Source organism: Embiotoca jacksoni, unplaced genomic scaffold (assembly GCF_022577435.1).
Source record: "Embiotoca jacksoni isolate LCO1_2020_lvr unplaced genomic scaffold, fEmbJac1.0.p SCAF_26, whole genome shotgun sequence".
NCBI lineage: Eukaryota > Metazoa > Chordata > Actinopteri > Embiotocidae > Embiotoca > Embiotoca jacksoni.
Genome location: NW_027185377.1, coordinates 5870610 through 5881799, shown reverse-complemented (window position 1 = coordinate 5881799; position 11190 = coordinate 5870610). Strand labels below are relative to the sequence as shown.

Genomic DNA, 11190 nt, shown 5'->3' with positions numbered 1-11190 from the left:
CAGTAGCTAAATATTAACGTACAGATTCTATTTTATAGTCCAACTCTCATTAAAAAAAAAAAAAAAAGCAATTAAAACAGACTTCCAGGGAAATTCATGGGCATCAGCATGCATAATCAATTAATCATTCGTAATTTATCTAACTAAAATGCAAACTATTCACGAGTACATATCCCCGCAAACTGAATGTATTTGGGCTTTGTGCTTTTGGTCAGATAAAACAAAACATTCGACGGCCGTGGGCTCACAGATGTCGCGAATGTAAATAACAATAAAGCACTGCGATTGGTTCGTGAAGCTGCCATTCACTGTGCTGCTCCTCCCCAGGTGATCTGTACATCGGGGGTATTTCCAAAGAGATGTACCGAGACCTGCCTAAGCTGGTCCACTCCCGCGAGGGATTTCAGGGTTGCCTGGCAACAGTTGATCTAAACGGCCGGCTCCCGGACCTTTTGGCTGATGCCTTGGCAACCATGGGACAAGTGGAGAGAGGTTGTGAAGGTGAGGTGCAAACACACCAGTGGATTTGTTTGGGGCCCCCACATCCCTACTGCTTCTTCCTCCAGTTTTCATTAAACCCATACTCTTCTGCTGTCAGAATAACCCACTAACACAGCTCTTGGTCTGTCAGATGTAAAGTTTGCTCACTTTCTACTCATGTCCCCCTCAGTCTTTCTGCCCACTGTGTTTTCTCTCTCTCTCTCTGCTCCACTCTTTCAGCAGTTCACAGGCGTCTGTGTGCGTTGACTAACCATCTAACTTAATTTGCTTGTTTGCTTTTTTGTTTGGCTGACAAAAGTTACATTGATGAAAGCTGACTTGCAAGGTATATCGCTTTGTGTGAGCATGTGGGACACGTGTGCGTGGGTGGGCTAATGTGTGTGTGAGGGAGCGAATGTGTGCGTGCGAGCGTGTGTGTGTGTGTGTGCGCGCGCGCGCCCGCGTGTGTGCGTGTGTTGAAACTACCCAGTGGTGTCCAGTGTTGTGTGGATCCCAGTGATCCAGAGTCAAAGGTCAGAGGTGACCTGTCCTCTCCTAGCCACCGTAGTGATTTCATCACAGTAGTGACATTATCACCGCTTGACTTGAGTTGACCACAGCTCCACCACCCGGGTTGCCCAGCAGCATGCTCTCTAACCCCCTCCTTACTGACTGCCAACCTAAACTTCCAATAACTCCACTTGTGAATCATCTCGCACCCTTTCCTCCGCGCCTCATGTTAGAAGCGCAACGAAGGAGAACTACTAAGTGTGGAGCTTTGACATTCTCCTCCTGTGTGGTTTTGGCACGAGGCAGGAAGAGAACGGCGACAGACCGCTGAAGAAAGAGTATTGAGATGAAGGCCTTTAAACATAACTCCGCCCTCTTATGTTTAACTCCTCCTCCTCCTGTCCTCGCCCCACTCATCTAGCCTCACCACCTGCATGCTCTCCACATTTGGCACTTCTCACCTGGTAAACGCAGATTCCAGTTTAGGTGCATTTTTTTTTGGTTTATTTGGAAAACCAAGCGTCTTCTGTTGGTGTAACGCTAGAGAATGGGAGCCTCCGCGCAACATCCTAGTCTCACTAATCCTACTAATCATAACACCATTACCGCACAACAGTCTACTCTTAAGTCATTTCAAACTGCCAAAATCTCTCAAGGAAATACGGTGTAAACAAACAATAACCGCACTGTACTGCCTTAAATGTTGTGAGCACACCGGGCTCCAGACAAAACCACAAAAAAAGAAAAAAAAAGTGTGTCTTTTTTTTTTCTCCTCTCCTAACTTTTGCACTGTTGCACCCCCACCACGTCTGTCACTGCAGGTCCCAGCACTACCTGTCAAGAGGACTCCTGCTCTAATCAGGGCGTTTGTTTGCAGCAGTGGGAGGGATTCACCTGTGACTGCAGCATGACGTCGTACGCCGGGCCTCTGTGCAACGACGGTGAGTCTTTGCTTTTCGTCTCTCTCGCGGACTGCGGTGGATCGTAGAGAGATATATTTTTGGGGAACGTAGATTGTACGGCATCTGGTTTAACTGTGCATTTGCAGGTGCAAACTGTCTTTCAAACTCTCAAATACCCTTCACCCAAAAACATCTCTGAGCTTTTATAAAAACACACCTAATCAAATCTTTACTCTGGTGTAGAACTGCAGGTCTAAAACTTCTGCACCTGGATGATTTGGTTTCAAACGCAAGTATTTTTTTTGTGTGCATTTTATCGGAGCCACCACCGGAGGGCACTATCAACTGCTGATTCTGAAATGGCACCAAAATAGCTCTCATCTGAAGTGCCTGTGTATAATTAAATAAGATCATCTATACATTCTCTGGCTTTAAACACTGAATAATCCTCCTAAAGGCGGCGGTATATGCAGATTTTTTTTTTTAGCCACTCTGAGTCAAACAATTGTATGCGTTAGTATTTCTATGAGTCAGTTATTCCAGTCAGCCTCCTGCAGTGATGCTGATAAGCAATCTGGGAAACACATTTTCTTTTTTTTTTCAAGCCTGTAGGAGGAACCATGAAAATATAGAAGTCATTTATACCGTTTCAGAGTTTTTATTATAGTTTTGTTTTTGCGCTATGCTCTTTGTGTTTTAAATGTTTTGCACCCAAAAAAAAAAAAAAATCTGTAGAAGTGCAATCTTTAACAGGGAAATCTCTGACGATAGATAGCTCTGTTGTGGCTTAAAGACGGGCCGGCAATTTCCTTCTTTATCTGTGTGGACCAGCTGGGACCACGTATATCTTCGGCCGTGACGGAGGCGTGGTGGTTTACACGTGGCCCCCTAATGAACGTCCCAGCACCAGGGCGGACCGGCTGGCCCTCGGGTTCAGCACCCAACAGAAACACGCCATTCTACTCCGGGTGGACAGTGCGTCCGGCCTGGGAGACTACCTTCAGCTGCAGATAGTAAGTACACGCGAGCACATTCAAGCAGCAAGCCAAAGCGCATGCATTTCGCTTATTTATACATGTTCCTTGGGGGATTCCTATCTGCAACATTTTATTTAACTGCGTACTTTCCAGATCTACATTGGTTCCGTCACAGTAACCCCACTCGTCATTAGGGATTTTATTAATTTCCTGTATACGCTACCAGCCAGGCAATTATGGTAGCAAAGTGTGCACACTCATCCTCATAATGCTTTACTTCACCACAGTCCTCCGGTCCAGTGGTTGAATTCAGAATATTGTTATTCAACACCAAAACGTATCATTATAATTGTCGATTAGACTGACAAGAACGATACCGAGTTATATTAAATATGATATAATTTCACAAAAGCATCAGACAAATACAGTAAATTCTTCCCTTCGTTCCTTCCTTCCAAAAACAGAAAACGTGAATTTATGTACAATTAATTGCGCTGCTCCTCACAGCTTCTGATGTTCACTGTAACGCTGAGTGGCTGATCGAACTTATTTACTTGTTTCGTGTAAAATGAAATCAACAAAGAAACCATTTCGCCACGTATTAGGGCTGCGCCATATCACTTAAAATTAATATCACAATAAATTGTGACATCAACCTGTGTCACGGTTTATAAATGTCTGCCTCTGAAATGTCCAGCTTAAGAGTTAAAGCACTTTGAGCTGCATTTTTTTGTATGAAAAGGGCCTGTTCAAAAAAATGTTATTATTATTATTATTATTATGAAAGAAGCATAAGTTGTAGCCAACTTAAGGGCTGCTATCCTTTAATTGCATATCAGCTCTTTCTCATCTGCATCTGAACCACGCTTGTATTTCTGCATCTTTCTTGTTTCTGCTGACGTGACTAAAATGAGGTCAGTTGGAGCTGCCGAGTCCTTTGTTTGACTACTTGCAACTGTTGGTGTTTGGACAGCCCCGCTGTCTCCTCTAGACTCAGAGACCTGAACAAAAATAACGTCATTACACGCAGTCACATGGGAACACACACTCTCAACCATATCGTGCAAAAAAAAAAAACAACAACAACGACGACGACAACAAACAGACAATATCTTCGCCTTCTTAAAAACAATTGCCTTTCTGATTTAACATATTCATACCTCTCCTCCTTTCCAGGACAAGGGCAACATTAGAGTAGTGTTTAATGTTGGCACTGACGATATCAACATCGAGGAGAGCTCCAAGTTTGTCAACGACGGGAAGTACCACATAATTCGCTTCACCCGCAGTGGTGGCAATGCAACCCTCCAACTGGACGACCTGCCTGTCATAGAGCGTTACCCCACAGGTAGGCCCCGCCCATGTCAGCCCCAACCTACTGACTCATCACCGCACCGCCTGTCCCGGGGCAGAGCCAACCACACCTTAGTCCAAATCAACCCACCTCCCGATTGACGAAGCACATCAGTGTTCCTTTCAATGTTTCTATTTAAACACTGAGATCGAGACATATAATTGCAGCTTTGTTTTATGTTATTGTGTTTGAGATGAAATATGTGTGATCTGACATGAAACGTGACTTTTTAAACCATAAAATGTTATTATAATAGCTTGTATCCTAGCCAGCTATGTTATGTCAGGCCTGTTAAATAGTGCTAAAGGTAATTTATGAAAATATTCAATACAGGTGTCAGTGGTTTTTCTCACCATAAAAGAAAATAATAACAGTTGGTGCATTTTTGGACAAATAATAATTTAAAAACATGTCATATTTTGAGATAAATGTTTAACTAGAGAGAAAAAATAAGAATAAGAAAAAAGTGTATTTTGTTGAATCTACTCTTTGTTTTTATATTTGTTGGTTTTTATATTTAAAGTGGTAATCTTAGGTAGTCGTCTTTAACACAATGAAGTCGAGGCTTTAGTTAGCTGGTAGCTAAAATGCCAAATGCGAGTTGTTGTGAGGTGTGTGTGCGGGTTCTTCCTGTATGTAACTCTAAACTCAGTCAGTCGTATAGACAGTATGTGGCAGCTGTAACATTATTTCCCTGTGCTCTTGCAGATGTTCACCCCTGAAATGTCTCTTTAAATTAAACCCAATGAACAGAGAGTAAGAGTCCGCTCACTGGAAACATAGTGAATTCAGCTCCTTTTCTCAGCGCATCAAGCTTTAACGTAACACGGTGACGTGCTAACAATGAGCAGACCATTACTTTCTTTTCATTGCTGTTCTTTTTGTATCCAGCTCCTGTACCACGTTTGGATGTGCGTAATTACTACTGTGTTTTCATCTCTAAATTAAAGGCAACATTGATAACGAGCGCCTGGCCATCGCCAGACAGCGAATCCCCTATCGGCTCGGTCGAGTAGTTGACGAATGGCTACTCGACAAAGGTAAAAACCCTGATTAAAATTCCTTAAAACTTTGAGCTTAAAAAATACAATTTGAAGACAGTTGACTCTACTTTATTGTGCACCATCAACTAACATCTAAAAATCTAAATCCATAACTAAGTATTAAAAGTTGGGCAGCTGTAGTGTGTAATACTGTGTAAACTGTAGTGCCTGTGAACGTATCTTGTTAGTGTGTATCTGATAATATCAGGTTAAAGGGACGATGGAGAGATTTAAATGTGAATAAATCAGATAATAGAAAAGAAGTACTGATAAAAGATGCTTTGTTAAGACTGGTAAATAATTTTTTTTGTTTATTATCAAATTGTAAACGATAAAGCATTTACTAAAAGATATTTTTGAAAAACACATTCTGTAATCAAATTAAAGTAAATGCAAAGTATTGTGACATGTAAGAATTATGTAAATTCGAAATGACTAATAGAGCAATGCTTTTTGAAAAAAAAAAAAAAAAAAAGTAAAAGTTTTCCTCCTAAACTTCAGCAGAGCTCCTTAAATTAGCCTCTAGTCCCTTTAACAGTGAGCAGTGCTAGAGCTTATAACCTGTGCATGCTTCATAGGGCTGTGACAACAGTTCCCTAGATCTCCGTCTCTCTGTCTGCCTGTCTGTTGCTCCTTCAAAATACAATGTCGTGCAGCGCAGCCATCACCATAGCAACCATCTGTCAGCCCCGTCTTCTCAGGGCCCCTCTGACTCCTCTCATCTGCTGACTCTTCCTTTGCCTTCTGTTCTTTGCCTCCTCATCCTCCTCCTCATCCTCCTCCTCGACTTCTCTGTGTCTCCTCACCCTGTCACCCTCTCCCTCTCCCTCTCTCCTCCCCCCTTTCTCTACTTCCTGTTCCCACTCTTATCTCTCTCAGTCTCAGCCTTTCTCCACGGTTCTCCACGGCTTCGATTTGCTCTGCCATGCTTAATCTATCCCACCCCTCTCACCATGGCTTGGGGGTGGTGGATTGTGTAACACTCAAACATTCTTGTGTGTGTGTGTGTGTGTGTGTGTGTGTGTGTGTGTGTGTGTGTGTGTGTGTGTGTGTGTGTGTGTGTACTTATGTGACCACTGTGTCTGTGTGTGCGTGACTGTATTTGCGTGTGTCTGTCCACTTTTCTTCCTGGTGCGGCCTGTGTGTGTTTGGTGTGTGCGTGTGTGTGTGTGTGTGTGTGTGCGTGTGTGCGCGCGTAGGTCGCCAGCTGACCATCTTCAACAGCCAGACGACGGTGCGCGTCGGCGGAGCCGAGCGAGGTGCCGCCATGTTCCAGGGGCAGCTGTCTGGTCTCTACTACAACGGCCTGCGCATCCTCAACATGGCCGCCGAGGGGCACCCGCACATCAGAGTGGAGGGCAGCGCGCGGCTGGTCGGCGACATGCCGTCCTCCTCCATCACCCCGCAGTCCAGCGCCGCCGCCGGAGGCAACCGCTCGGACTCCGCCCCCTCCATCAGTGACATCACGACCACCACGGCCACCAACAGGAAGCAGGGCGCAACGCCGCAGGTCAGAGCGACGGCAAAACACTCGGGCTTTCCCCTTCGGGGGGGGAACCCGTCAAATCCGATGTCATGTGTGGTCGTACAAAGATCTGCTGCTCCAGTTCAATTCCTCAAAATATCTTGTTCGTGTAATCGCCGCGCCGCCATCATTCCTTCGGTGTGACGATAGGTAATTACGAAGTGGTAATTCGCTTTGATAAGTTTCTCTTCGAACTCTGTAAGAGGATTAGCGTGCACACAGACCACTAATCAAGGACTAGAGGATAGCGAGATACATCGGGGGGGGGCGGGGGGGGGGGATTGTTTTAAACTGCACTCGAGGCAAGGCGAGTTTATTCAAGCCGCACATGTGCAGAGGGCAAATAATGCATTACACGTTCTGGATGAAAAGTGAATGAAGGAATAAAAGTCAAAAAGGTGGATAACGATGACCGCTCGGGAGCCGGTCGAAGGCGGAGGAGAAGAGAAAAGCTTCTCGGGTACTTTTTCGGGCGTTTTACTGATGGGAGGATAAACTTGAGCTTAACTTAACGTTACAGACGCGCGGTCGGCCTCTCCGACGTTACGTTACGCGGCCAATCGCGGCCGTTCAAAAAACAACGCTCGCGGCTCCGTCGACCTCCTCAGAGGCGTCCCGGAAAAAGCTCTCCGCTCCGCCCCACTAAAAATATGCGTCTAGTCTATTTTTGACCCCCCCCCCGGAAACCGGTGGATTGCTCCCTCAAGCGAAGGAGTTTAAGTATCTCGGGGTCTTGTTCACGAGCTCTGGGTTTTACATATATATATATATATAGACATATATATATATATCACGAAATAATGCTTGGAATAAAATTCATACACCAGAAAACAATATATCTTACAAAAACGGATTAAAAAATTGGACGGTTGCTGCAGTGGCTTCATGATTTGTATCGTTCTGAAGAGGAATTCACAGTTTTGTATTTTCTCTGTTTTCACTTTTCCTGTGTAATGACTGCTCCCACCCCACCCCCACCACCACCGCCCCCCACCCCCTCCACCACCCGCCCCCCCCCCCAAAAAAAAAAAAAAAACGGAATTAAAACTATTTAAATGGATAAAAGGCTCAAATACACACATAATTGTTCCGCTGCAGCACATTCACATAAATGGATTAGATGGCAAATTCTCAACTAAGTGGTCCCTCCCAACTAGATTAATGGAGGGGAGATGTTTGTGCTACTGGAGGATGGAAAAGCTTTTCCACGATACGCGTTCAGTAAACTGGTACAAGCGGGGCAATTCGAGCACGTGATTGTAATCGAGGCGTATTTATAGCGGTTGCAACCGCAGAGTGGACGCTAATGTCGGAGGATACGTTATCAGCAGGTGCGCCACGGACTCTTTCGCTCTATTGTTCAGATCGCCACCGAGATGTTTTCAGGCTCTCTGTGGGCGTCCGTGCGCGCTGCAGCTCTTCTTCTTCTGTGTTATAAAACTATGCGCCTGCCGCACTGAAAAAAGATGTTGGTTTTTTTTTTTTTTTTCCAAGTGATACAAGTTGCCATGGAGATAGTGAGCCCCTCTACCCGCCGCCTGCTTTCTTTCTTTCTCTCTCTCTCTCTCCCATCCAGACTCCCACAGAGACTGGCTCCTCTGTGTATAAGCCGCCCAGCTGTTTCAGACATAAATAATAGAACGCGGAGCGCTGTGAGCTAAGCCTCCGGCATCAATAATGGATACGAGAGCGGGACGGATAGCGCTGCAGACTGACAGCGTCGTCACAGAGGGTTGTTTTCACGCTTCACCTCTCGATCCCTCCCCGCTCGCGTCGCGTTGCGATTTCGACGGGACTCTTCCCCGCCGCTGCGACGCGCTGGCGTCGAGGCTAAAAAAAAAAAAAAAAAAAACCCGGGCTGCGGAGCCGAGCGCCGGAGTCGCTGTACGAGAACTGGGTCAGACCCGCTGTACGCTCGGCGTGCTGCAGTGTGCGCGTTTGCTCGTCAGTGCGAGTCGAATCGCTCCCGTTGGCCCCCAAACTCTTTTTTTTTTTTTGTTCTCTATAAAGAACCTTACAGCTTCTCCGTTGAGGCTGACTTGTGTTGCCTGGCAACCAACCTCGCCTTAAGCAGCGCGCACACACACAAAAAAAAAAAAAAAAAAATGTGGAACCGAACATATAAAAACGCACACGCGCGCACACACACACACACACACACACACACACACACACACACACACACACACACACTCAGGTGGATCGAGAACAATGGGCTTCAATTGCAGCACATTGCATCAGAGGAGGGGCAGCGAGAGGATGTCCGACAGAGGCGCTTGCGCGCGTCCAGGCAATTTATCGATTTCACGCACACGCCCTCAACTTTGGGCGTGTGTTGAAGTGGATCCGCCCAAGTTGCCTCGCGGGTCGGCGCCTGCCGTCGGCGCTTTGTGCAGTAGGAATGTGTTGCGTGCTTCCTCCTGAAGTACGCGGTGTGTTGATTTTGTACCTTTTTTTTTTTTTATTATTATTTTTTTTTTGTGCGTGTAGAAAAGTGGAAGGGATTAATAATGTATGACAGCTGAGCACCAGCGAGGGAGAGATTGTGCGACTGTGTGCGAGTGTTTATGCTAGAGGCGGCTCTGAGTCACAGAGTTTGAGTTTGGTTTTGATGTTCGCTGTCTGTCTTTGGATACGTGTTTGTTTGTTTGTGTGTGTGTGTGTGTGTGTGTGTGTGTGTGTGTGTGTGTGTGTGTGTGTGTGTGTGTGTGTGTGCGTGTGCGTACCCGTGTTTGATGGGAAAGCTGATGGAAGAACCCGGAGGCTCAGAGCAGCGGCCGATTGGCTATCAGAAATCAGCTGACCGAGACACTTCCACAAGCTCTCTGAACATATATCTCCTTTTCGCTCCCTACCTCACTCCTCGCCTGTTTTTTTTTTTTTTCCTTGCTACCGTCTTCCCTCTCTCCACAATCGTCCACATCTTTTTCTTTTTTTTTTTTCCTCTCGCTATCCATCTCCTGGAGATACTGTTTCACCCCCCCCCCCTTCCTCCCCCCACTGTTCACTTTCTCTCACTCTCCTTTGCTCTCTCTCCCTCCATATCTATCCATATTTACTCGTCACTTCCCCCCCCCCTCCTCTCCTCTCCTCTCTCCATCCTTCCCTCCCTCCCTCCCTGTCTGTGGTTGAGCTCCAGTGATAGGCTGTTAATGCAGGCGGTGTATGAGTCTATCTCACCATCTGCAGTAGTGGAGCTAGCTCCTCTCCTCTCTCGTCAGGATCTCTTCATCAGCCTGCCAACTTCAGCCTGATTTGGTGTGTGTGTGTGTGTGTGTGTGTGCGTGCGTGTGTGTGTGTTAGCCGGTGTAGATGTGTTTGAATAGGAATAGACCAATGGAGCGTGTTTGGCTATTATAGAGTGTGTGTGTGTGTGTGTGTGCACGTGTGTGTGTGTGATTTCCAGTTGTGAAAGTAGCAGACAAGCTGTTGAATCTTCTTGCGAGAGCGTGTGAGGACAGAGTGCAGCTGCTATGTGTGAACTAGGCAGTCAGGGAGGCATGGACGGTCGTTGGCACTGTTCGGCTGCTCAGGTAGAGATTTTGCTCTTTAAGCATGCGGATATTCGTCTCTTCATTCTCTCTCGCTTCCTGTCTCTTTCCGTCCGTATCTATTTTTTTCCCTTCTTGTCGATGTCCATCTGTCCATTGTTATGTCAGCATGCTCCGTTAATAGACCATGAGAAGATGGGGACGAAGAGGGAGGAGGGACACGAGGGAGGGTGAGCTGGAGGGGCGGAGGTTCGTTGAGCATACATTTCGTCTTTCTATTAACTCCTGTGGGGTCATTGACGTGATTTAAATAGTGTTTGGCATGTCCCTGGTTTGCCTCGTGTTCCTCGTCTCCCGTGCGATAGGTGGATCGATACTCCAATTGACACCCTCCGATTTGAATGGGGTGGTCAGCTGACGAGGTGATGTCACAGATCACAGGAGGGACCTTGTTAGATTTACTCATTTCCTGTTGTTTTAGCTGAAATCAGGATTCCAGACAGGTGCCTGTGGATCAATAATCAAGCACGGTGGCTGGACATTGATCGGTGACAGTTGTCAGCGGTGATGTGTTTCCTACCGGCTGATTGGTTCATGTGCTATTTGGATCCTGGCAGAGGCAACAGAGGTTTATTGACTGGCTGGACTCCAGAGGCCAAGCTCACCCGAGCAGCTATTTGACGGCCCAGTGGGCAGAACTGATTGGAAAGGCAGCGGAGGAAAGAGACGGAGTCAAGCATCAATAATCTAATGTATGTTTCAGGCCAAACTAAACCACAGCAGACTTGTCAGGACCACCACCACCACCACCACCACCACCACGGCAAGGCCAGCTCACGCTCTTTCTGATGAATAAACCAACAGGGTGGCTTCTGCACTACTTATGCAGTCTTTGTTCCTACAAAAGA

The 11190-nt window shown here is 46.3% G+C and overlaps 1 protein-coding gene across 18 annotated transcripts in view; it reads left to right on the top strand.

Moving 5' to 3' along the window:
* nrxn1a (neurexin 1a) overlaps positions 1-11190 on the top strand; it is a 58003-nt gene that overhangs the window by 42682 nt on the left and 4131 nt on the right. For 10 of the 18 annotated variants that reach the window (XM_069160343.1, XM_069160356.1, XM_069160347.1 and 7 more), the window contains 6 exons: positions 328-501; positions 1812-1931; positions 2724-2905; positions 4046-4217; positions 5174-5263; positions 6466-6776. In XM_069160343.1, coding sequence (XP_069016444.1) covers positions 328-501; positions 1812-1931; positions 2724-2905; positions 4046-4217; positions 5174-5263; positions 6466-6776 — 1049 coding nt within the window. The remainder of the gene's footprint in view (positions 1-327; positions 502-1811; positions 1932-2723; positions 2906-4045; positions 4218-5173; positions 5264-6465; positions 6777-11190) is intronic. The other 8 variants (XM_069160350.1, XM_069160348.1, XM_069160355.1 and 5 more) reach the window with 1 other exon arrangement.